This window comes from Natator depressus, chromosome 6 (assembly GCF_965152275.1).
Source record: "Natator depressus isolate rNatDep1 chromosome 6, rNatDep2.hap1, whole genome shotgun sequence".
Lineage (NCBI taxonomy): Eukaryota > Metazoa > Chordata > Testudines > Cheloniidae > Natator > Natator depressus.
In genome coordinates, this window is record NC_134239.1 from 121,008,951 (window position 1) to 121,036,589 (window position 27,639).

The following is a 27,639-nucleotide window of genomic DNA, read 5'->3' on the forward strand; positions in this document are numbered from 1 at the left end:
GACTGGCCTTCAAGAATGAGGAAAAAGGGGAGGGAATTGGTCAATTACATGAAATGACAAGTATAGGGCAACAGCCCTGAATACTGGCCCCATTTTCCATAGGTGAGAGTGATTTTAGCTGATATCTCACTCCTGAGGGTGACAAAGACACAGAGCGCACAGCTGCTGCTGGTGACCTGAAGCTGCCTGGGCCCGTGTGTTGTTAGCCTGTGTATTGCAATGGTGCCTGCCAAAGTTATTGCCGACTAGTGGGGAAAGTATCCTACTGGAGAGGAAGAAAAAAGGCTGCCATCCCTCGAAACCTTCTGGAGAGGATAGCAGAGTACTTCCATGAAAGTTTCATTGAGATCTCTCAGGAGGATTTAAGGGACATACCTGTGTAAATAAACAAATTGCTCTACACGCCTTCACTCCCCCCGCCTAACTCTACAGGGGAATGAAAAGCAGATAACTCTACTTCTTGTTTTACTGCTCCCTCTTCTAGTACAAATAAATTAATGAAAAGTCAATAGTTGTGTCATGTTAAGTTGGGGGCTCCATCAGTAAACCATTGTCATGGAAAATACATTTATACACTTACCTGAGGTTCCTTCCCCCACATTGGGCTCACCTGTGTGTGTGACTGCCGGGCCTGACTGGACTGTGGTTGAGTCTCAAACAGGTTTTGGCTCACATCATAGCTAGGTCCCCCGGTTGCACATCCCTCATCATCTTCCACCACCTTCTTGTCCTCACTGTTCAATTCAGATGCCTGTGCCTCAGGCTCCTGGGAGATTCAGTATCAATGTAGACACAAGAACAAATGGATATAAACTGGCCATCGGGAAGTTTAGACTTGAAATTAGACGAAGGTTTCTAACCATTGGAGGAGGGAAGTTCTGGAAAAGCCTTCCAAGGGAGGCAGTGGGGGCAAAAGACCTATCTGGCTTCAAGATTAAGCTCGATAAGTTTATGGAGGAGATGGTATGATGAGATAACATGATTTTGGCAATTAATTGATCTTTGACTATTTGTGGTAAATAGGCCCGATGGCCTGTGATGGGATGTTAGATGGGGTGGGATCTGAGTTACTACAGAGAATTCTTTGCTGGGTGTCTGGCTGGTGAGTCTTGCCCACATGCTCGGGGTTCAGCTGATCCCCATATTTGGGGTTGGGAAGGAATTTTCCTCCAGGGAAGATTGGAAGAGGCCCTGGAGGTTTTTCGCCTTCCTCTGCAGTGTGGGGTACGGGTCACTTGCTGGAGGATTCTCTGCACCTTGAAGTCTTTAAACCATGATTTGAGGACTTTAATAGCTCAGACATAGGTGAGAGGTTTATTGCAGGAGTGGGTGGGTGAGATTCTGTGGCTTGTGTGGTGCAGGAGGTCAGATTAGATGATCATAATGGTCCCTTCTGACCTTAAAGTCTGAGTCTATGAAGTATCAATGGTGGTCTGTGGGGTGGTGATGGGGTCTCTGCCAAGTATGGTATGCAGCTTTTTGTAAAAGCGGAGTTCTGCAGCTCAGCACCAGATCAGCTATTGGCTTCCAGTATGACTGCTGCAGTTCCTTCACGTTCACGCACAATCTGCTTATAGATGTCCACATTTCTACTGCTGGTCTGTAGCTGTGCCTGTAAAGCCGCTTCTCCCCTCAGGCCCAGGAGATCCAATATCGTAGAATATCGGGGTTGGAAGGGACCTCAGGAGGTCATCTAGTCCAACCCCCTGCTCAAAGCAGGACCAATCCCCAACTAAATATCTCCTGTCTACTCCAGGCAAGCGCATCCAGATACTGAGGCTGGCATGCTCAGCTAGTTATACACAATAATGGAGACTACTAGGTGTGCTTGCCCAGCTGGACAGTCATTTCAAAGCATTTCAAACATTTGTGGAGCTTTAAAACCATAGTGGTGGGGATTGACTGCTGGTCTCCATGACCCTGAGCAGTGGAGTTCATTGTAAGCAGAGCGGTCAGTGTCGGGCACTGTGGGACAGTTGCTGGAGGACTGTTAGGATCAACAAAGGTAATGCAGTGTTTGTGCTCACACTGCATCAACCTCTGTATATTGACCATGGCACAATGCTGGTTTGGGCGGTGATGTTACTGTTACTGCATTGCTGTAAGGGGACGCTTACATCAGTGGGAGATGCATTTAAGTGAAGACACGTGCACAACTTGGTCGCTGCAAGGTGGCTTATGTCAACTGAATTTTGTAATATAGACCAGGCCTCGAACTTGAAAGGCAAAGGCTCCTAACTCACAGTATCACTTAAGTGCCATGTGGGAGGGGAGGAGCTTGTGTGTTCTGTCAGATGACACATTTCAACATGTAAAGTCTGTATCAGTGTATTAAAATGTGTATTTAGAGCTTTTCTGTTTACTTATGGATAAGTCACAGTATTACTCTGGTCAGAATTTTGGGAGTTGCTACTTAAAGTCTTGGACTAGTGCCAAAACAACTTAGCTAGTTTGAGCAACCAGAAATCATTTTAATGCGTCTGATGAACTAATAGTTGGAAAGCAGACATTTCTATTTCAAGTATCAAACATTAAAATTCTACTTTCCTTCTACTTTTGTTCTGACTCTATTTGAGTGACTATCTCAAGATATGTTAGTACTAGAACTAATACTATATATCATCTGAAAGCTTTCAAATGGGGTAAGGGAAGATCCTGATCCTATGTATGTTACTGGGCCCATAAAGGGTTAATGTTGAACTCTTGGGATTCATGAGACTATGGCTGCTAATGTAGCACTGGGGTAGAAATGGTGAGTAATATACTGATTTAAAGGAGGCTGGGTGTCACTAAATTGTGTATTTTTCAATATTTGTTATAAGAGTAACTGTTTTTTAAAAAAAGAGAATTGTAAGTTTTAGTTAGTGGGGACTGCATCTTAATCGAATGAACGGAGAAATAATCTGTCTTCCCTCCCATTCACTGTTGTGTAATGTCTCTGGCAGGTACAGCATTTATTTTTAAGGGAAAGTTATTTTAGTAAATTTGTATTTTAGCTGTCCAAGTATGTTGTCCTTTTTGAAAAACGATAATTGGCATTGTCTGCTTTTGTTGAAATTAATCACACTGTCCACTTTGCTCTTCTTTGTATCCTTCCCTTGCCTCTGGTCTTTTTGTCTCCTCTGGAAGCAAGAAGAGCCAGCACCCTGTTAACAGTTAGCTCTTCGCAGACCACCAGCAATTGTTCTGTGGATCACTAGTAGCGCACAGACCATAGTTTGGCAATCTTTGAATTAGATGTTCAGTATACCATTCTTATATGGTTTGTAGATTTGTAGATTAAATATATAAACAAGAAAGGTGATGGTTACTGTCAACACTGTGTATGGCCTTTATTGCAACGGAGTTTTTAACCACTTTCGTAATGATGTGAAAACTGCAACTTAGTAAATTACCCACTGTGGCACATTGTAAAGAGTCTTTATTCTGTGGCTAGGAGCCTTTTGTGGCAGATGAGTACATTGAACGCCTGGCATGGAGAACTCCTGGAGGAGGTTCCAGAGGTGGCGCAGAAGCTTTTGATCCCAAAAGGTAAATGAAAATGTATAATTTGTTTTAACAATCTTTAATTATTCAAATTGTTTTTTACATCTGTAACAGAGCTATGTGCAATGTCGGCATGTATCCAAGAAGATCTCCAACTGGGAGAATTGCTAAAATATGTGACCACAAGCCAGATTTTTAATGAACTTTCAGAACAATTTTATTTAGGGAAAAAAATATAGCAGTAAGAAATGAGCAGGGAAATCCCTTTTTAAATAAAAGGGAATGGCTTCTACTTGGCCTCATGCTTTGGCAGTGGTAATTTTGTCCGGTCAAGAGGGAGAGGTGGGTTGAGGAGTGTCCTTAGGCAACAAGGCCAGCCTTCTTTTTCATGTGTTAATAACTTTAATCACCAAGTAAAGTCAATTAAGTAAAAATTCTATGTAGCAATACCCTTGGCGGGGGGGAGGGGAGTGAAAATATTCTGTACCATTTTGGTTTTTATAGGATGGAGCATTGTTGTGGTGTCTCAGCATCTTCCACAAAATATTCATTTGTTACCCTGGTTAGCATGAGGAAGGCCATGTTGGCTTAAGCAATTTTGATTTTCTGATATGTTGAAAAGAATCCATGTTTCAATCAGTGCTGTTCATTATGACTTTACTCTCACCAGTGCTGTTCTTAAAGCCATCACTGACTAGAGTATGAGTATTTTGGGGGTGGGTGGGTGTCCCTTCTTCCTTTTTTAGTCACAATTTAGGAGTGCTCAGTAGGACTCAATTTAGGGTAGACCTAAATTAACTTGGATTAAGGTAGAGCACAATAGCTATTCCTGAATAATTCCATGTGTGAATTCCCACATTCTGGATTAAGTGTGTCTGGTTCCTGTTTAACTTAATCTACAGTAGATCAAGCTAAAGAGGAACAAAGCACTCTTATTCCACAAAAAGAAGGTCTGCACATGGAATTAGATATCTCCACATGTGGACAAGCCCATTCTAGCCAGAGGTACATATGAAAGACCAAGATAGAGGCTTCATTAATAAGGTTCAGTGACAACCCCCTAGTGAGAAGCCCAGTCCTTTGGACATAAGAGAGGCCATACTGGGTCAGATTCAACGTCCATCTAGCCCAGTATCCTGTCTTCCGACAGTGACCAATGGCAGGTGCTTCAGAGGGAATGAACAGAACAGGTAATCATCCCATGTCGCCCATTTCCAGCTTCTGGCAAACAGAGGTGAGGGACACCGTCCCTGCCCATCCTGGCTAATAGCCATTGATAGACCTATCCTCCATGACAGCTGCAGCAGTTGGGATGGGGGTTTCTAGAATGGTCCTGTCCCTGGAATTAGACTTGAGAACTGAAGTTACCCATTGAAATGAATGGAAGAGGTTCACACTTCTGAGTCATTATTTTTAAACAATAGTCATTGTGTCAGTGGTTTACGTTCAGGCCACATTTTAAAGATTACTTTCATAACCATAAGCTTAGATTTTCAAGAATAATAACATGGCAGCATTACCATATTGCCCATGGTGGGTAAGTTTCATGAACTTCTGCACAATCTAACATTTAATAAGTTAAGATTTTTTTTTTTAGTCCTTACAGTTACAATGATGGCTTTTGAAATGTGAACAGTATATAAACTAATGCAGTGTGCAGAGACAACTCCAGTACTGCTTCTGCTCGTAACTTTGCGAAGCTGCAGTTAAGTGAAAGCTGGTCAGTCTTAGCAGCAGTAAACACTGACATTCAGACCAGTGGGAGTAGTGGTGAAACTGACAAGAATCAGGTCAGTTTCATGCAGCTGCTTGATGGAAAAGCTATAAGCCTCAGAGGAGGTAGGCTCTGGAGCTACTCACTGGGAGGAGGCACAGGAAGGGTAGAATAGCAGAGATACCACTCTTCCTTCACTTCACAGTTGCCTGGAGACTCTTTGGGATGGGAGAAGTGAGCAGAGAGTGTGTGCTCCTTCTCCCTTCTAGTAGTTGGATCAGGTTGGAAGGGCTTCAAATTATTTGGACACTTACTTGCCAGAGGCTAATATGAAAAAGTGGATCCTCCAAACAGGGTCCAGGAACAGCATCCTGGAAGAAATGCCATCACCTTCTCCTCGGCTAATCCAGCATTTCCCCAGATGCAGAGTTCCCTGATCTTTCATTTGTCTTTTGTTATTAGGGTTAGTCCTGTGGCTGTTTTATTCCTTACATTTTTCACCTTGGTGAGAAGGCCTAGTGTTTGTCTACATTAGGAATTTTTGCACTGGTGCAAGAAAACCATTGTAAAAATCCCTAATGGAGACAAGTCCTTGGGCTAGTAAGTGCCTGGCAATTTTTTTCCAAGCTGCTATATCTATATCTGTATAAAAATATGAAATGCACAGGTGTAAGAGCTATAAATGTAATTTAAAAAAAAGCCAGAAGCTTCAATTCTACAGAGATTGATACCTTAGGTTCAATCACTAGCCAAAGAAAGCTTCCCGCTGCCTGCAGATCAGTGGGTTTCTTAGGCCTGTGCCTTTAATATGTTTTTACTGTAGTAAGATAAACCTTTTCATACTAAAATCTGCTTTATCAAATCATCATTTTTTAAATCAGATTATTAGAAGAATTTGTAAATCATATCCAAGAACTACAGGTAATGGATGAAAGGATTCAAAGAAAGGTGGAGAAGTTAGAACAGCATTGCCAAAAAGAAGCCAAGGAATTTGCCAAGAAAGTACAAGAGCTGCAGAAAAGCAACCAGGTAAGAACTAAGGTGTATAGTCAGTATTAAATTATAAAAGCTATTGAAAAATGTGTTATCCTATACAAAAATTCTCAATACTGTGGGACCATAATTTGCAATCAGATCTCTGTAAACAGTTCTCGTTTAAAAAAAAAAAAAAAGTGTGTGTGTCTTAGTCTTATATGTAAAACAGGTCTTTACTTCAGGGATTGCTGGGCTCTTCAACCCCTGCGGGAGGTATTGGCAACTGCAGGGGTTCTCATGAAGGCCGTATGTTCAATCACTGTGCGAGTAGCTTTAGCAAGACCAGCTCCTCTTCATTCCTTGCTGGGAGCCTCTGCAAAAAAACCAAGAGCTAGGAATTCCTCCCCATTCTCCTGGGAGTTGTTGGCAACTATCTACTAGGGGAGAGGATTAAATGGGAGGAAAATAATATATTTTAAATGCAGTACTTAAACAGTAGTTGCTAATGGCTATGTACTAGAGTGAAACCCATTTATAATGGAGTGAAGCTTTGTTGAGTAGCAAACCCTGCCCTGCTTTCTAGAATGCATGAGGACTGGTATGTTTCCACAGTGAAGTGAGTGCAAGGGCCAGGTGCCAATAGTCAGCCAGCCATGTCAAGTGTTTGGAGCATAATTATGTAAGAATTAAAATAGTGATGAACAAGAGTCACCACTGCTATTGAGCTGCTCAGGAACATGCAGAACACAAGGTAGGGGTATCTTTCTGTCAATGTGTGCAACTCATTGCCATGGGATGTTGTGAAGGCTAAAAGCATAACTGGGTTAAAAAAAGAATTAGATAGCCATTAATGGACCTGTCAATGAACTTATTAGCCAAGATGTTCAGGGATGCAACCCTGAACCCACCATGCTCTGGGTGTCCCTAAACCTCTGACTGCCAGAAGGTGGTTTTGCCAGTCTTGTTCAGTTACTTCCCTTTGAATCATCTGGCATTGACCATTATCAGAAGATAGGATACTGGGTTATTATGGGCATTCTTATGTCTTTACAAATCCAAATTTTGGGTGCTAGTCTGGGATGTGAGTATCAGTCAACTAAGAATAAAATTATAAAATGTGAATCTTATTTGCAATATCTTATGCATAACTGAAAATGTTCATTTAAAACCATATACATACGAAGTCTGTATGTATGTGTGTGGATTTGGCCCCATATCTTTTAGCATAGAGAAAGACAAAGTTTAGGGTACAATACACATTTGTAACTAAAGTCACATCTGGTTTTGGTACTTTACAAGTTATTTTTGGTATTTTACATAAATATCTCTGCTAAAAGATATGGGTCCGGATCCTCAGCTGGTGTAAATCAACATAGCTTCACTGATTTCAGTAAAGCTACATCAGTTTACATCAGCTGAGCAGTGGGCCATTACCTGTTTTATTAGTTTTAAAATACTAAAATTCCCAGGTCGGATTATAGACTATTGCCTTTCATCTTCAGTGTTTGTTTCTCAACCTATTTACCATTGTGGGCTGCATATGCAGCTCTTTGTGTTATGTGGGCTGCATCCACACGATATATATACTACCTGTATGGCTCTGAGGATGTCACATGGGCCACAGCTGTGTGCTGATTGGGCTGGAAACCAGCCATGGGTTGAGAACCACTGGGTTATATGGCTCTTCAGAAAAGTGTAAAGCAAGTAAGTGAACACTGGGCAACTAGGGGTACACTCTAAATGAAGCATATATCTCTTTTCCCATCACAGGAGTTGTCTCTCCTGCTCTGAGAGCACTGAGCTTGTAATTTAGGGGTCCAGTTTGGTTTGCTTGTCATTGTGACTGATACTAGATAGAATCGATTGTTTACTTTTTTTAAGTACAGTAAATGGAAAAATTGGGTATTTTATAGGCATGTCTGTGTTCTCCCAGGTTGCCTTCCAACATTTCCAAGAACTAGATGAGCACATCAGCTATGTAGCAACTAAGGTCTGTCACCTTGGTGACCAACTGGAGGGGGTAAACACGCCACGGCAACGGGCTGTGGAGGCTCAGAAACTGATGAAATACTTTAATGAGTTTCTGGATGGAGAGCTGAAGTCTGATGTTTTTACAAACTCTGAAAAGGTAAGAGCTGTCAGCGGGATAAAAGCAGTTCAAAGCAATAAGCAGTACTGCCCTAATTACAAGCTGCTACCATGACTTACCATGGTCAGACTTCAAACCAGTGAGTGACTGACTTCTTAAAGTTTCATTGTTCTGAAATGTAAATTAACAACACTAGCCTGCAGATTGCTGATAAAGCATTTGTATTCAGTGATTCTTAATTTGGCAATGTTGGCATTTTTCATTTTATGAAATTAAAGAGATTTGAAAAATGCTGAGAGGGCAGCTTTAGAATGCCCACAGAAATCTCTTGCTTTTTTTTCTTTGAACCCCTCCCTCACTTCAATTCTACCCAATAATCCATAAAGTTTTTGAACACAACTTCTGAGATTTTGTTGTGCTGGGCCAGTTTACTGGCTGTGGATACTTGTAATTGGAGTGTGCTTTTGGGCTACGTACAGCCTATGGTAGTGTGTTCTCTCCCCTCACCAAGATTTGGGCAAATTAGACATGAAAGCTGAGTTACTTCTTAAAAGAACTGAAAAGAAGAAAGTTTCTAGTTGTCCTTCCTTACGAAGATCGCTGTGAAAGCATAAATCAGTATAAACTGACCAGTGGGACTGAAAGGAACAAACTGCAGAAGTGGAGCCCAGCTGCTGCAGGAAACAGGACACAGAGAGAACTCCATGCAGTATGTAAAATGAATGTTACATTTGAGATGTATCCCAAAGAATCATCACACTAACCCAAAGTACTGTGCATAGTGTGCATGGTGGATAGGAGTTGCTACATTTGGGATGGCAAAAATTAATTTTGCAGGCCTGGCAAAAATGTTAAGGATGGCTGGCTCTACTTGAAATACATCCTGTGGGAGAGATGTGAGTCATAGCTCAGTGTTAATAGTCATCCCCTTACTGCTTAGCTGAAAACATATCATAAGGAAATTAGAAACTAACCATTTCATATGTCCATACTCCGTAGCAGCCAGTTGCACAGTATTGTTTGAATCATTGTGGGTATACAGTAATTGGTGATTGGCACTCTGCATTAATCAGTGAGATTGTGTGAAAAAGTGCTCCTGTCTTTCAAGAAAAATGAGAAGTGGTTTAAACTTAAAAAAAAGCAAGCATCACAAGCAGGCAAAACCTTTTCCAGATCTGTATATAAAAGTTATTTGTCAAAATGTTGTAACTTTCTAAGCTAGACACAAATAAAACTTGCATACATTTTTTTAAAAAAGTGGTTACCATTCTCCCCCATATAAAATCCCATGTGGTAACATGGGATTTAAATAGAACAGCGCAGGTTAGAATAGTTACTTTTCAGCCTACTGCAGTAAGTGTCATTGTTAAGTAGCTAGTATTTTCATGCCATTTATAATTAGAAGTTCCGTAGCACTTTACACTGGAAGATCCAAAAATATTTGAATAGATTTTTAAGGTGGAGAAAGGATTTGATGAACATGAATTAATTCTAACATCATCCGGTGAAGTAGGATCTGCATCTTACAGATGTGGGTGTGAAGGAGAGAAATGAGGCAGAGGCCAAACTATTTGCTTTAGGCCACAAAGGAAGCCTGTGGCAGAGCTGGGAGTAAAAACTAGGTTTTCTAGGTACAAGTAATCTTATGTAGATACCATGTAAGTCTGGTGCTTGCATATTGATTGTGCTCTGTAACTTCCTAATTCAAATAATAAATTGAGATAATGTTTATAGGAATAAGGGAGAACCTGCTTAGATATATGCTTTACCATCACCCTGTACCCACAACAATTTAAGTCCAATTCTGTGTGCGCTCTAAAAATAAAATATCAATAGTTTTGTCTGTTATATGATCTTAGAGGCCAAATGTCTCTGTACGTATCACTGCTTTTGGGGCTAATGGCACCTCCTGGGTTACTCTTGCATTATCCCCACATAAGTGCAGGGTTTACTCTAACAGTTTTACCACAGTTAAAATAATTTCTTTCTTGGACACTTAATGATTGTGCCTTGATGATTTCCCTGGGTAAACCTTATTGCCTTATTGACCTCATGCTTCCAAATTCTTTCCTGAAGTCTAGTTGGATTTTTTTCTCTTTTCTACTTTTGGATTGTTCTTTCAATCTTGCCACTTTTTAACTACTCTGAATAATTCTCCCACATTTTTATTTCTGTAATATCATATCTCTGCTTTGCAGTCTCTTCCCCAAACTGTATGTATCCAATTTCTTCAGCCTCTTTATGAAGGCATATCTTCTGTTCCTCATCACTTCTGTTGCCCTGCTTTCGAGGGAATGTTTAACCAATCCTCTTTCTGTAATGAGAAGCCTATAAGTGAGCAAAGTGCTCCAGATGTCACTTTTCTAAAGATGGATAAAATAATCACCTTCTTAGTTTTATCAGATATACCCAGATTAGTGTTTGCTCTTTATGCAATATCATTGCACCATGTGCTCATGTTTAATGTGTTTGCTGTCATCTTCAAATCCTTCTCTGCATTACCGCTCTGTAATCAGCATTTTGCTGTTTTGTCCTTTACATGGATTAAAATATATTACCTTGAATTATTTATTAAAACTTCCTCCTGTTTATCTCAGTCCACATTTTTCTAAATTCTTTAGGTACTTCTAGTCTTTAACTTTTTTTTTTATAGCATCTGTATTTATTTAGATTTAACACAGTTCATTGAGGTCTGATTTAATTAAAAACTAAATGTGTGGATTGAAGTAGAAGCCATGGAAAATTGATTTGTTATGGCTGTATTGTACACAGGTGATATTGAATTCTGGGCGTTCACTTAAGAAGTTGGTTAATAATTGTGCAAAAATAAAAATATTTGTATGATTGTAGTGCCTATGAGCCCTCTTCCAGCTCACAAGACCAGAAGTGGCAGGGAGACCACAAGGTGATCATATCTCCTTAATCCTGTCAAATCTAGCATCATTGTTTTGTTGGTGGTTTTAACTAGGGCTGTCAGTTTATCACAGTTAACTCGCAATTAACTACAAAAAAATTAATCGTGATTAATCGCACTGTTAAACAATAAAATGCCAATTGAAATTTATTAAATATTTTTGGATGTTTTTCTACATTTTCAAATATATCTATTTCAGTTACAACATAGAATAAAAACTGTACATTGCTCACTTCATATTTTTGATTACAAATATTTGCACTGTAAAAATGATAAACAAAATAAATAGTATTTTTCAGTTCACCTCATACAAGTACTGTAGTGCCATCTCTTTATCATGAAAGTGCAACTTACAAATGTAGGTTTTTTTGTTAGATTCATAGATATTAAGGTCAGAAAGGATCATTATGATCACCTAGTCTGACCTCCTGGACAATGCAGGCCACAGAATCTCACCCACCCACTCCTGCGATAAACCTCTCACCTATGTCTAAACTATTGAAATCCTCAAATCATGGTTTAAAGACTTCAAGGTGAAGAGAATCCTCCAGCAAGTGACCCGTGCTCTATGCTACAGAGAAAGGCAAAAAAACCCCAGGGCTTCTTCCAATCTGCCCTGGAGGAAAATTCCTTCCTGATCCCAAATATGGCGATCAGCTGAACCCTGAGCATATGGGCAAGATTCACCAGCCAGATACCCAGCAAATCATAGAATATCATAGAATATCAGGGTTGGAAGGGACCTCAGGAGGTCATCTAGTCCAACCCCCTGCTCAAAGCAGGACCAATCCCCAACTAAATCATCCCAGCCAGGGCTTTGTCAAGCCTGACCTTAAAAATATCTAAGGAAGGAGATTCCACCACCTTCCTAGGTAACGCATTCCAGTGTTTCACCATCCTCCTAGTGAAAAAGTTTTTCCTAATATCCAACCTAAACCTCCCCCACTGCAACTTGAGACCATTACTCCTTGTTCTGTCATCAGCTACCACTAAGAACAGTCTAGATCCATCCTCTTTGGAACCCCCTTTCAGGTAGTTGAAAGCAGCTATCAAGCAAAGAATTCTCTGTAGTAACTCAGATCCCACCCCATCTAACATCCCATCACAGGCCATTGGGCCTATTTACCATGAATATTTAAAGATCAATTAATTGCCAAAATCATGTTATTCCATCATACCATCTCCTTTAGAGCCTACAAGTCCACTCAGTTCTCCTACTTGTTAAGCCAATCGCTAAGAGAAACAAGTTTGTTTATATTTATGGGAGATAATGCTGCCCTCTTCTTACTTACAATGTCACCTGAAAGTGAGAACAGGTGTTCACATGGCACTGTCGTAGCTGCCATTGCAAGATATTTGAGCCAGGTGCACTAAAGATTCATATGCCTCTTCATGCTTCAGCCATCATTCTAGAGGACATGCTTCCATTCTGATGACACTCGTTTAAAAAAAAATGCATTAATTAAATTTGTGACCGAACTCCTTGGGGGAGAATTGTATGTCTCCTGCTCTGTTTTACCTGCATCCTGCCATATATTTCATGTTATAGCAGTCTTGGAGGATGACCCAGCACATGTTGTTCATTTTAAGAATATTTTCACTGCAAATTTGACAAAATGCAAAGAAGATGCCAATGTGAAATTTCTAAAGATAGCTACAGCTCTCGACCCAAGGTTTAAGAATCGGAAGTGCCTTCCAGAATCTGAGAGGGACAAGGTTGGAGCATGCTTTCAGAAGTCTTAAGAGCAACACTCTGATGTGGAAACTACAGAACCCAAGCCACTAAAAAAGAAATCAACCTTCTGCTGGTGACATCTGACTCAGATGATGAAAATGAACATGCGTCGGTCTGCACTGCTTTGGATCATTATAACCTCATCATCAGCTTGGATGCATGTCCTCTGGAATGGTGGTTGAAGAATGAAGGGACATATGAATCTTTAGTGCATCTGGCACGTAAATATCTTGCAACACCAGCTACAACAGTGCCATGCAAATGCCTGTTCTCACTTTCAGGTGACATTGTGAACAAGAAGCAGGCAGCGTTATCTCCTGCAAATGTAAACAAACTTGTTTGTCTGAGCAATTGGCTGAACAAGAAGTAGGACTGATTGGACTTGTAGGCTCTAAAGTTTTACCTTGTTTTATTTTTGAATTCAGGTTTCTTTTGTACATAATTCTACATTTGTAAGTTGAACTTTCATGATAAAGAGATTGCACTACAGTACTTTGTATTAGATGTACTGAAAAATACTATTTCTTTTGTTTTTTACAGTGCAAATATTTGTAACCAAAAATATATATAAAGAGAGCACAGTGTATTCTGTAATTGAAATCAATATATTTGAAAATGTAGAAAATATCCAAAAATATTTAAATAAATTGTATTCTATTATTGTTTAACAGCACAATTAAAAAAAGTAATTGCGATTACTTTTTTTAATCACTTGACAGCCCCAGTTTTAACACAGTGGCTAGGATTTTCTTTACACCCCCCACCCTCAAGGTACACGCCGGTTCCCAGGGCTGCAATAATAAAGCTTCCAAAACCATCATGGAGGAATTTTGTTTGGGGCTGTCCACAAACTTTAGCTTTTAAAGGGCTTCAGTAACATCCAGCTGTAATGTTTAAAGTTGCAAAAGCTGTGATTTGCATTTTCATAATTTTAACTTAACCTGCCAAAGCTGTCACTAAAATCTGTTCAGCCACCCTTTATCATGACTGACAGTGAAAAGACAAATTATCTTAGTCACCTATCAAAAGTTTTCCTGTCTATGGGCAAATAGGAGTTTGCAAACTGCTTTAACTGCACTTGGGATATTTTTGTAACTAAATATTGACAAGGTTGTTTGTTATAAGATGTTATTTTATAGCCCCAGGATTAAACTCCCTTTCATCTGAAACATAGCCTCTGCCTCAGAGGAAATAATTTGTATGTGATATCTTCCCCATCCCCCTCCCCTAGCATGATCTTAGAAACTCTCGACATGCTCTACTTTAATCCTCCAGGCATTGTGTCATGATTGCCCTTTCTAGTTGAAAAAAGTCAGGGTGCAGCTTTACTTGGGACTTATTAGTGCTGCTTCTGACCTGGCTGGAATGGTCACAAGCCACTTTACCCTGGGGTTTAGCAGAACATCACAGCATTATTCTGACCTTTCTAGTTCAGAAGTGGGAGATTGAGCTAAATCTTGAATTCTGATCCCTTGCACCCTGTAACGTTGCAGTAGCACTAGACACGTAAGTTAGTGGTTTTTAGAGATTTAAGATGCTTTATTGTGACCCTATAACAACAAGAGGCTTGTGTTTACATGAAATTATATGAGCGACTACTAGGGACATGAAGATTGATCTGACCTAATAAAAACATGCTGAGAGTTCTGAAGCAGGTATTACTTTCCATGTGGATACCAAGCAACTTTAAAAAGAGGGGAGAGGGGGAAATTGTGAAGAAAAAGAGAAGTCCTACGGCCATAACTTTTAGGGTTTGTTTTTTTTTTAGTAAACTTGTGACTTCCCTCCCCCAACAGATTAAAGAGGCAGCTGATATTATTCAGAAGTTGCATCTGATTGCACAGGAATTACCTTTTGACAGGTAAAATCCAATTCAAACATTTTAAATAATCATTGGAAGAGCTATAACTTTATTGTGTAACTTCAGGGTTTTTTTCGCGGTGCCTGGCCTCAGCTGATTTTTTAAAATAGTTTTTGACATGATGAGTGTATTTGTGTATTTAGGATCATCTTTGAACATACACCTCAAAGTACTTGATAAATTTTGCTGAAAACAACCTAATTTGAGTGTACTTATTTCCTTGTAAATTCTATACTAATTTCTTATGGATTTCTTACAGATAAAGCTTGAAACATCATTGTCTTCCTGCTCCATATGTTGTTAAACCCTTAACTACAATTGACAGCAAAAGTGTTCAATTAACATGTTAATACTCGTTTGAATTTTTTTTTGATGTGGGTTTTGATTAATAGTATGTTTTTTGATTTAACAGGTTTTCTGAAGTAAAATCAAAAATAGCAAGTAAGTTTCCTCTCCCATTCAACCAATTTTGCTCAATCTTAACCTGCGTTGCTTAGTTCTTTAATCTGCTTTTATTGATAACATTCATCTGTCTTCGTTTCTTTGTCAAAAACTTCCTTGCAAAGCCTGATGAATATTTTTTCTTTTCAGGTAAGTACCATGACTTAGAGTTGCAACTGATTCAGGAGTTTACCAATGCACAGAGAAGGGGGGAAATTTCCAGAATGCGAGAAGTAGCAGCTGTTTTACTTCACTTCAAGGTAAAGACTGAGTTTTTAACTCTAAAAGCACATGATGCATTAAGTACCTGTACCAGAATACAGTAATGAAGCTGATCTAGACTTCTGAAGAAAATGGGTCTGAGAAAGTTCATCCTTTCGATAAATTTTCTGTTAAAACTAAGCAGACCGTTTTCCATAATTGCTGCATTTTCTTTATTTAATTGTCTTTGTGTAATGATAATATTTCACAATACTGTAATCATAGAAAACAACATATTTTAATTCTGGGTTGTTTTTTCCATCCCGTAGGGCTATTCCCACTGTGTTGATGTATACATAAAACAATGTCAAGAGGTAACGTTTTTAAAACCAGATGTACCTTTATTTTAGGGTCAATTATTTGTGCATACATTTTACTATTGTTGATATCTATTGGTTTGGAAATATTACATTGTAATGTGCCTTTAATCTCTAGGGAGCTTACTTGAAGAATGATATATTTGAAGATACAGCCATCCTCTGTCAGCGAGTGAACAAACAAGTTGGAGATATCTTTAGTAGTCCAGAGACTGTATTGGCCAAACTTATTCAAAATATATTTGAAGTCAAACTTCAGGTATTTTAAATATGGCATATTAAAGTTTGTTGTTAAGAATGAGTAAGACAATTCCTTAAGTACTTCTTGTAACAAAATCCCAAAGAATCTATATTGTTTGTAATATTTTGAGTAACCTTAATCATGGAAAAATCACATTTGATTGCTCTTTTTTAAAAATTACAACTTAAACTATCAATTAAGAATATTAAAGTAGCTGTTTGTGTACTGTAAGCACAATGTAATCAAGAATACATAAAATACAAATATATGCAGACATAAACTGGAAGAATACATATATTCACTAGTGATTCTGGTAATGTCATGCACGTACTTAGTCTATCTCTGCAGACCCAACATCAAAAATTTGGGGAGAAGAAACATTTATGTTTAGTAAATGTCTTTAATCCTTTCACTCTTGGAATCAGATTTCTAGTGTGAGGCTAGCATCGAATATGCCAGAATAATTTATGCCAAGGAATAGGGTCCTACAGCTAATGTATGAAAACCTGCTGTAGCTGAAAATGACAGTCCCTCATTCTGCAAATATATTTATACATGTGAGTAAAGTCAGCATGACTACTCGCATGTGTAAAGTCACTTCCCTGTAGGTGTGGAAGATCTTGTTCTTCCTATCTAGAACAATATTGGCAGAACCTAATTATAAAATTGAAGGTTCTTAGATTTAATTCTTGGGCTTTCCTTGAAGGAGGAATGATCTGTTCACTTATGAGCATGTCAGTGGATCTAAATTATTCACTTGTTCATCAGTTGTGTTCATTTACTCTGTCTGTGTACTAAGAATGCATGTACACTTCCAGTCTTTTTGCTTTGAAAATCAGATGCTTTGGCACTTATTTCTTGGGTCTTGTGCATAAGCAGTTCAAAGATATTTCAAACAGCAGATGTCTTGCATTTCCAAACTAGTTTCCTTAAACTGAACACGTTTAACTAAAACCCTGGAGTTAAATGTAAGATATCTGTAAATTGAGATAAAAAGTAAATATGTATGACTATGTTATATAAGATGCAGTACATTCTTGAGGGTTTATTGTTAAGGCTAAGTTTTAGTCAGGGGTATTTTTAGTAGAAGTCATGGACAGGTCACTGGCATTAAACAAAAAATCACTGCCCATGACTTGTCCATGACTTCTACTAAAAATACCCCTGACTAAAACCTGGGGTGGGGAGGGCGCCACGGGTGCTCGGGGAGGGGAGGGGGGGTGCAGGGTTGGTGAGGCTGGGGCAGGCTCCCTATCCAGCTCCTGGGAAGAGGCAACCCTAGCTCCACTTGCTGCCTCCGCTCTGCCCCAAGCCCCAGTTCTGCAGCTCCCATTTCCTGGGAACCGTAGCTAGTGGGGGCGGTACCTGGTTGCCAGCAGAGGTAGCATGTGGAGCTAGGGGAGCGGAGGATTGGGGAGCCCCCACTCCAGGTAAGCAATACCCCACACCCCAATACCAAGCCCTGACTCCCCCCCCCCCCCCAAACTCCTGGGAAAATGGGGGGAGCCCGAGACTTCCCCAGCAGCAGTCGGTGCACCTGACCTAAGGGCTGCCTGAGCTCCTTGGCCAGCCTGACCAGACTGCTGCAGAAGTCACGGAGGTCACAGAAAGTCATGGAATCCATGGCTTCCGTGATCTCCATGACAAACATGGAGCCATATTTATTGTAGATAATATGAAATGTTGATTTTTCTTATTCTATTAACTGAGATTACGCCTCCATTTTATAGAGTAATGTAAAGGATCATTTAGAAGAACACAGGAAGTCAGATGCAGAACAGTATCTTAAGAATCTTTATGAGCTGTATACAAGGTAGCTATAAATTTGATTATCAACATTTTGTTCTGTCAGTAGCATCTTGTGAAAGGTTCATTTCTTGTTAAGAGGTGGGAAGAAAGGACGAAAATTCCAACTTCCTCTAAAAATTGGACAACTATTTTGCTGCCCATCTGCCTTGACAGTTTTCCTTTTTAAATTGTGTGACCTTTTCGAAAACAGCTGTTGTACTTTTAAAGAAAGTATCTAGATTTTTGAGGAATCAGAGACTGAAATTATTATTTAGCAAAGTATATAAACACCCTACTCTTGTAATATGAAAAGTGTAATTGACAATTTGACTGCACTTCTCCCATATGTATAAAGCTGTAAGAAAGTTGTGACTTTTGGTGGGGGGGTCCAAAAGTTGTGGCCACAATTTGTGGAAGTTGTGGTTTGGGGTGCAGGTGTGTATGTGGCTGGGGTTACAGGACCTAAACTCTTGCTTTGTAACTGACTAGATGTTGAGTTGGAAGCAGGGCCCTTTACCCTCCACAAGGGTCTGGAGAACCCCCCTGTTCCTCCAATCCCCGGGGTGGGGTAGGGGGGCCCAAGCCCTTGCACCCTAGAGCTGGCCCTAACTCAGAAACTCCTAGAGATACTGTGGGTGGTTGGCACTGCTGGGCCTCCCCGTCCCAGCCCTGCACCCTGTGGGAAGCATAAGCTCCTGCCTGGCACCACTCACTGGGTCCTCCCCAAGTCTGTCCCCCAGTGCATTCTGGCAGCTGAGGAAGGCAAAATCCTTGAGGTCACACAGGAGATATGACTGGTCAGCAGACGCAGCCCACTTCACTTGGCAGAAGCAAAACTTGGCAGCGCCAGTGCTGGTGGGGCTGAGTGCAGGTGGTAGCACTTGGTGCAGAGGGGAGGCAGCAAGCGGGACGAGCCCCCAGGATTGTGCAGCCCTCATCCACACGGGTCCCAGGCCCCACTGTCCTCCTCCTCCACGTCCCCCATCACTCCCACCATGTCATGATGGAGAGGGGTGGCTGGGCCAAGTTGTGGTGAGTGTTGAAAGATGCAGTTTCCACAACAAAATCACAGCCTGCCATTTTCTTATAGCAGTACATATGTGCATAAATTATACAGAGTTTTTTGTCATTTAACTTTGGTAAGGCTCAGATATCCCAGTCAGGATTGGGACCCCATTGTGCTGGGTACGTTGCAAACATGTAATACTGTAATTCATACAAATGCAACATTTTTTTTTCTCTGTTTCCTTTGCATAAAGAACTACTAATCTTTCAAGCAAATTGATGGAGTTTAACTTGGGTACTGATAAGCAGACTTTCTTGTCTAAGCTTATCAAATCCATTTTCATTTCCTACTTGGAGAATTACATTGAGGTGGAAATTGGTTATTTGAAAAGTAGGAGCGCTATGATTCTGCAACGCTATTATGATTCTAAAAACCACCAGAAGAGGTCCATTGGCACTGGAGGGTGAGTTTCTTTTTAAAGAGGGAAAAATATAATAAAGGGCAAAAATACAGTGAACATCACTTAAACTGTACATTGATCATCTGCATAAAAGCTGGCTTCCAAAACAATCATTATTTTCTGTATTACTTGTGTTGTCACATTATATTACCATATACTAAAAGGTTTGCTCCCCTGGATACAAAGGAAATGCTAGATAAATCCATTATATAAAATTAAAATTAAATGAAATTAAACTTAATGTCTTCATCAAGTAAGTTGAAACTTAAGCCTTAGTGTCTAGCAGACCTTTCTGCACCAAATATAATACTTTTATCTAATATCTTTCTCAGGCTTAGTGTGAGCCTTATTACTGTAATAAGGCTAAAGACTGACACACCCTGAAATAACTTCGCATCACACTACCACCTGTGCAACAGTTGACCACTAAAAGTTGAATAGGAGTAGTTTTTCTGGTGCTTCAGAATTTTTTTGCAAAATATATAGTGAAGAAGCCTTACATTTGAGCCTAGGTGATCATATTGGACAGACTCAAAGTGGGATCTTTGAAATGTAGACTCTGTGCACAGCTGAAAGTGTGTTAGCAGTTATGCATTCTTTCCTTTTGTTTATGAAGGAATCAGAATTTTTTAATGTGTATGTTTTAAGACATCCCACTCATCTGGGACAAATACGAAGCTTTTGTGGGCGAGTATGACCAATTGCATGATCTAAGTTTTCTCTTTAGTTGTTAGCCCTCATGGCTGCAAAAACAAACTGAATGTACCTAATATTTAAGTTGCCATGCGGTGAGTGCAGCTGCTGTAGTTACACTGTTGGCCTGAAGGAGAGCTCCAATAGGCCCTGCTGGATCCTTCAGCCTCCCTCTCTCCTGAGTGCATAGAGGGAAGGTGATTGAAGACCAGCAGTTGTAATTCCCCGCTCCCCTGGGTCATGTCTGTTCCCTCTTTTATCTCTGATGACTGGAGCAGGAGTTGGAGTCGCCCTGCTGTTTTGCCCTGTATTCTTCTGCCCAGCTCTGGCAGTTTCATGCTGAGACATAAGAAAGGGAGGAGAAGAGAGTAAGTTCCATAAAATCCTTCAAAGAATCCAGCAGCAGAGAGGGCTAGAGCTGAACTCTTGGTTCTCCTCCTCAGCAACAACCACACGCTTAGATGGTGAGGGTCTGTAGCACCGAATGCGCATAGCCACATTATACGGCTTTATTTCAGGCATCTAAAAGCTCCACAGGGTTATTACTGATCTGGTGTAGCCAGGTTAATCATGGACGACCCTGTGGCTGCTACCAGTCTGTGCCCAGAAAGTGTCCCCTCCTGGTCGCAAGTCCTGTCTTCAGGGCTCAGTGTGCAGGGATTTTATCTCCAAAGTGATCTTTATGACCAAAAGTGCCACCCGCTGGTGACCAACGATGACTTCAGTCCTCTTAAGCTCATTTCTCAAATAACACATCCCTATTACTAGAGCCCCGCAAATCTGCGGACATCCCCTTTGTATTCACGGACCATGTTTGCAGATTGTCGATCGGCTGCAGATACAAATTTTGTATCCGCGCAGGCTCTACCGTGGCACAGCAAGTGGGGCAGCTAGGAGGAGGGGTGAGGTGCCTGCCATCAGGAGGGTGCTTGAAACTTAGCTGGGGGACAGAGGCTGAGGCTTCTGCATCTTTGAAGAGCTGCTGTTGAGGTTTACTGGATTTGGTGGGTCACAGAAGAAAACTGATTTGGGGGAAGGGAAAGAAGAGAAAAATAATGCCGTGGCAGGAAGAGATCTGATGTTGCAGGGGAGAAAACAAACAGACTGAGATGACTGGAGTGCTGGCTGAATTGGGGGGAGTGTGCATGGAGGTGAGTCTGGGCATGTGAGACTGAGCCAGGGCTGCTTATTGAGTGAATGTTGGAGTGGTATGATTGTCAGGTGCATTGGGGTGTGTAAGAGACAGAAAAACTAGTGTGGAAAGAGAGTCCAATGGGAGTTGTGTGTGTCTTAGAGGTGTGTGTTAAGTGTGAGTCTCGGGGTGGGGGGAGGCACTAAACTCCCACAACAGGATATAAATATACACCATTGAACTCACTGGGAATTACTTGTGTCATGCAGTGGGGAGTATCTAGTCCCCAGGGTGTGGAGGGGCATGGCAGAGTAGTGTGGGTGTGGTCGTGGTTGTGGGATTTGAGGAGTGGGTTGTGCATACTAACGTGTTTGGTAAAGTCAATAGGTTTTTGTCAGCTCTGGTAAGTTTTTTCTTGACCGCTTCGCAAGGTTTTATTTATTTAAGTTTTTATTCAAAATACAGATGTGCACCTATTAAGTTATATTTTACGCTTCTGTTTACCATGTTAACTACTATAATATTCCCAATGTATTGTTAAACTTGAACATTAAAATTTCCACTCAGTGAGATTTCCCTCTGGTGTATTGTATTCTAGTATTCAAGATCTCAAAGAGAGAATAAGACAACGTACAAACTTGCCATTGGGCCCAAGTATTGATACCCATGGAGAAACCTTTCTCTCCCAAGAAGTGGTGGTTAACCTTTTACAAGAAACCAAGCAAGCTTTTGAGAGATGTCATAGAGTAAGTCTGCTTTCTGTGACTGCTATAAATAGATATAATCTGAATGGCACACAAAACCAAAATTGAGCTAGAAGAAGCAACTGTTTACACTCTCAATGTAAAGATCACATCTTGTTTTACCATTAGTTGAAGTCTAATAGGAGGTGAGGGGACTTTGTGCAGAGGCAAGGACTTGGGTCTTATTTAATTAAATTAATTACCTTTTTAAAATCAGGGTCATGGTAAGCTAACGCCAGACATTGTTTATAGACTTCTTGTTTTTTAACAAAAGTGAGTTACAGGAAACTTCTGACCATTTGTTTTAAAAACACTATTTATAACCAATTGGAATAAAAATAGCTGTTAATGTTGTTTTTGTTTCTAAATCAGTCCTTAGAATTGATTAGCATTTAGTATAACAACTTTGATATGTTGTACAAATGTAACTTCTTCTTTTAAACTCTGTGACAAAAATAAAATTAATTTAGATAAAATAAAATAGTAGATAATTTCCCTCCAAACATTCAACTGTCACATGTATCAATCTTCCATTATTAATTAATACTACTGTTGAGAGACTGAGGGGAATAATCTTTACTGTTGCATTGTTCACCTTCTTTTAATCCTTTACTGTTTTCAAATGTTTGTGCCTAATACAAAATAGAATTTTTACTATTGATATAAATCATAGGTTTTTCTGTGGCTCATTGGCTGTGTGGGTGTAGTGCTTTAAAGGTTTAATAAAAACCTTAGATTTAATTACAAACTTTAACTTATTTAAAGTTTAATTACAAAATTTAACTTAAAGAGAAGCCAAAACTATTTTTTGTAAATACACACATCTATTTATAAGAATTATCCTTAAAATTAACAAAACGGAACTCAAAATATTTTGCTGAACAGTCTGTGTGTTAAATAGCTTTTAATATATTAGATATTGAGAGGATACAGTGTAACCATGATTATAGCAGAAATAGATACAACCGTGGTTAATATTCAGATAACAGCCAGATAACATTGAGAATGTCAAAGGGACAGCATGATGCATACACAAATTAGTCATTTTATCATTATAGTGGTCATTGGTAAAAACTGCTGTAGTTATAGCTCCGTTCTAACTTCTGTTCTAACCTTCCTTTTCAGTTGTGCATAATTCCCCCCCCCCCCCCAAACAAATTCCTTTTCGGATGAAATTTTTCAAGTTTGGTCTCAGCCCAAGATTGATTTGTTTGTAAAGTTAGAGTAAAATAAATTCAGGTATTTCTGCATGCATGAATGAATGTTGCACTTTCATAACTAAAACAGATGAAACTAGAAACTTTAAAGCACAATTTATCAGGGAGACATAAAATAAAAACTTCTAAAAGTAAAGAATATTCAAAATTACTAACTTCAAAGGAATGCATTTGAAGAATTAAGAATGTGTCGTTTTTATTTTTGGTTTTGGGTTTTTTTTGTACACCTAAACTAAGCATACGTTTAACTCCAAATGCCAGCGGTCCAGGTCTCCTGTGCTGCAAAGGTCTATAGCAGGGGTCGGCAACTTTTGGCACGCGACCCCTCAGGGAAAGCCGCTGGGAGGGTTTGTTTACCTGCAGCGTCCGCAGGTTCGGCCGATCGCAGCTCCCACAGGCTGCGGTTCACCGTTCCAGGTCCATGGGGGCTGCAGGAAGAGGTGGTAACTTACTTTTGCAGATATTCTTAACTACAAAGGACCAAAGTCCAGTTGATGTTCAGACAACTTTAAGAGCCACCTTTTTTAAGTTCTAAAAGCCCAAATAGTGTTGCTTGCTTGCTTGCTTGTTTTATGAAAAAGAAAAGGCAGAGCATCAGATTTATATCTAAGATGAGATTTTAAAATTATGTGCATATAAAAATGTACTCACACCATGCAGTTACTGGAATTGTATTTGTGCGCATGGTAACTGACCATGCAAAAGACAAGTTAGATGTGCACTGTTACCCTGACACTGCATATGGTCATAATAAGTATGTATCAGTTATTCAAACATGCAACTCTAAAAATCTGAGCATACCTGCCTACTCAAATATATGTATGAAAATTTCAACATGATGAATGTCTATAGTCCTATATTATATTTTGATATATAGGGGCAGATCCTCAGCCAATGTAAACACTTTATTGACTTCAATGGAACTATAACAATTTACCATGTCTGAGGATCTGTTTTATTATTTTGAAAGTGCTCTGTAATTCTAAGTCTTCGATCACTATTTATATATTTTTAAAAAGCGTGTACATAGGATTGTCTACACATGAAGTTATTCGGGAACAGCTCTGTGTGTGGTCACGTTGTTATTCTGGAATAAGTGTGTCCACATGTGGAGTTATTCTGAAATACCTTGTATGCTTTAAATTCACATTGTACCCTAATTCAAATAAACTTCCAAGTGTAGACAACAAGTTCTAACACTAAGTATCAAAATATTTGTTGTTCTTTTTAAAGCTCTCTGATCATTCTGATTTACCGAAGAATGCATTCAGAATTTTTTCTATGCTTGTGGAGTTTTTGTGTATTGAGCACATTGATTATGCCTTGGAAACTGGACTTGCTGGTAAGCATAATTCTGTCTTTGTTTTCTTAAATGTGTGGTATTTCATTATAAAATAGCATATATTAATGTTTCTAATTTCATTGGTCAATGCATTCAGAGCACTTTATACTCTTCAGTGATTGGCCTTGAGTTCTATGCAAGTTAGTGTTGTGCAAGGTGTGTTGATTAAGGGAATTAATTTATCTCATTTATTTGGAAGCCAAAGTATAAGCTTCTGAAGCACACCTTATATATGGGAAATCAGTACAGATTGAAAGACAGTGATTATTCAGAAATATCTGGAGGCTTTATTTCCTGCATCATAAGAATCTGAGTATGATCATTCCCTTCCTACCTCTTTTACCTTCTCCATAAAAAGAGAATAAGGTTTTTATATAGTATGTTTATTTAGTGTGTTTGTGTTTTTACATGTATATGTTGTATAGAGGAACATTTCTTATATAGAAAGACTTTTCTCATTGTATTTACTTTTTTAAAAAAACCTCTTTTGTGTGTGTATATTTTAATATTTTAGGGAAACTTATCAAAGTAAGATTTTTTTTTCCTGTTTCATATGATAGATATGGTTACATAGTTATAAGTCTTTAGTACAAGTTGCTGCCTTTCATTGATAGGCAAAATTCCTGTTAATATTAGCGGGAGTCCATTGAAGTTACCCTATCTACATACAAGGAATATTGTATATAGGCTTTTAGGGTAATTATGAAAAAATCTCTAGACTTAGGCTTGGTCTACATTACAGAATTAACCAATAGTCTCTAAGGTGCCACAAGTACTCCTTTTCTTTTTACGAATACAGACTAACACGGCTTTCAGAGTAACCTGTCATTACAGAATTAGGTCAACATAAGGCAGCATAAGCTGCCTTAATTATGTCAGTGTACACACTACAGCCTTGCTCCCACCAATATAAGTGCCCTATTACACCAACATCATAACTCTACCTCCGCGAGAGGCGTAGAGTTTATGTTGGTATAATTAGGTTGACGGTTGACTCAGTATCTGTGTAGACACTGCATTACTTAACTTGGCTGTTGGCTGTCATTCCAGCATGGAGCCATGAAATTGACAAGAAAGTTGGGGTGGGTGGAGGGGCTCCAGCTAGAGCCCAGCTGTTCCCAGGCTCCTCAGTCCCAGCTGGGCTGCACCTGTCCCACTCAGAGCCTGGCTGCCCTCTGGCTCCCAGTCCAGCTGCTGCCCAGGTTCCTTGCACCCACCTGGCTCCCCACAGGGAGCCCTGGTGCTGCCCAGCGGCAGGGAACTGAGAGCCAGAGGTGCAGTCCGGCTCCCAGCGGGGAACTACATGTAGAACTTAAAGCCCAGGCTCCCAGTCCTCCACACTGCCCCTCTTAAGTCGGTGGAAGTGCTCATGGTGAGGACGTGCACCACTGCAGTGGTTGTAAGTCACCCTAACGTAGGTCAACTTAGTTTCTAGTGTAGACGTGCTCTTAGATGCTTAACTCCCATTTTCAAAGTTCTTAGGAGCCTACATCCCATTGATTTTCACTTAAGTACTTTTGAAAAATTTACCCTTATGCTTAGAAAGGATAGTGATACAGATTACATGCATTTTCTTTTTTTATGATCCTAAATAAATGTTTCCACTTTAGGCATTCCTTCTCCTGACTCTAAAAGTGCAAACCTTTATTTCCTGGATGTTGTACACCAGGCCAATACTATTTTCCACTTGTTTGACAAGCAGTTTAATGATCATCTGATGCCATTAATCAGGTATGTCAGGTGTTCTATTTTGCATTTCTTCTGTGAATATGTATGGTCATCATTGCTAGAAATTATGAATTTCATTTGTGTTACTATTAATACAGTTCAATATTTTTATTAAAAAAAATTTGCTTTAAGAATAATTTCAAGTTATTGATGATGGAAGTTGTGGAAAGTACAGTGTTTGTTTAAATCTGACTTCTAATCAGTAAATTTGGAAGATGAATCTTTTAGTCTATTATGCTGATGTGCAGCGTGTTGGCATGCACAGCAGTCTTAGCTCACTCTTTGGTCCACTGGGGACTGGCAGCAAAATGGAAGCGGAGTGCTCAGTCCAGGGGCAACTCCCTCTGAACTACAGAAGAGTGTCGCTCACCTCTGGGTCAGCAAATACAGTTGTGGGGTCTCTGGCTTTTGAAGTAGCTCCATCCATCAGTCCTTGATTACAAAGACAGATAATTGCATCCAGTCTGGTACTTTCTGGGAGAGGATGGGTGGGGAATCCTGAAGTACTCCTATTCTCGCTAGCAACCAAAGCAAATGGATTTGATTTGCATTATGTTTGACTATGTTATGATTTTTTCCCTACTATTTTATAGCTCTTCTCCTAAGTTATCTGAATGCCTTCAGAAGAAAAAGGATATAATAGAACAAATGGAGATGAAACTGGACGTGGGCATTGATAGGCAAGTGAAGTTTTAAACTTCCCATCAATCACTGCTCTACTTACCATTTTTAACACAAAGAAGTTTTGCCTTAGCATGATTTTCCTGCTGGGAAGTAATCATTTAGAACCACAGAAAATCATTGATCACACTGAACTTTTGTCAAGAAAAAACTAATTTTGGGAGGCTGAAATTTTCCATGCTTGATTTTTGACCTGAGACTAATTCTTTTGGGAAGAGTGAGCAAAATCCTTCATCCACTTTTGTGTTGAGGGAACGAGATAATTCACAATTTTCCTCCGTCTCTCTAAAAAACAAACAAAAACAAAAAAACCCCCAAAACACTTCCTGTTTTGGGCTGCGGGGGAAAAGCTCGCATACAGAATGTTGAAACTTGAAATGTTAAAGTATTTAAAGAGCAGTATGTGTGACAGACTGAAAGAGATTAAGTGGCTTGCTTGTGTTGGACCGTGGTGTAATGCATATCTTGGGAGTCAAGAGAATTGAGTGTATTCTGGGTTTGACATTGACTTGCTCTGAGACTGAGTGATTCATTTAATCTCTGTCCATCAGTTACCTCCTATATAAAATGGTGTGATTTTTATGGATGGAAAAAGCACTATAAATGCAAGTAGTATTGTCATTTTGCAGTGGAAAAAGACAAGAAAGAGGTAATGCTAAATGTTAGGGAGCAGAGCCACAACGTAAGTACTCTACTTACAGAGTATCTATATGTTTACTTGTACCAAGGAAATTTGTATTATTCCCATATCGCCAAATGATTTGTTGTTTGACCTTCGACCAGTCACTTAAGATCCGTGCCTCAGTTTCCCCTTC

General features: G+C 39.6%; 1 protein-coding gene across 1 annotated transcript in view; it reads left to right on the plus strand.

Annotated features, from left to right (window-relative positions):
* The window catches only part of EXOC5 (exocyst complex component 5), a 44,120-nt gene that overhangs the window by 9,372 nt on the left and 7,109 nt on the right, over positions 1-27,639 (plus strand). Inside the window, exons 2-15 of the mRNA XM_074956455.1 lie at positions 3,437-3,531; positions 6,082-6,229; positions 8,109-8,303; positions 14,710-14,774; positions 15,187-15,215; positions 15,366-15,475; positions 15,746-15,790; positions 15,912-16,052; positions 17,765-17,847; positions 19,082-19,291; positions 21,712-21,859; positions 24,307-24,415; positions 26,026-26,146; positions 26,737-26,823. Coding sequence (XP_074812556.1) covers positions 3,437-3,531; positions 6,082-6,229; positions 8,109-8,303; positions 14,710-14,774; positions 15,187-15,215; positions 15,366-15,475; positions 15,746-15,790; positions 15,912-16,052; positions 17,765-17,847; positions 19,082-19,291; positions 21,712-21,859; positions 24,307-24,415; positions 26,026-26,146; positions 26,737-26,823 — 1,586 coding nt within the window. The remainder of the gene's footprint in view (positions 1-3,436; positions 3,532-6,081; positions 6,230-8,108; positions 8,304-14,709; positions 14,775-15,186; positions 15,216-15,365; positions 15,476-15,745; positions 15,791-15,911; positions 16,053-17,764; positions 17,848-19,081; positions 19,292-21,711; positions 21,860-24,306; positions 24,416-26,025; positions 26,147-26,736; positions 26,824-27,639) is intronic.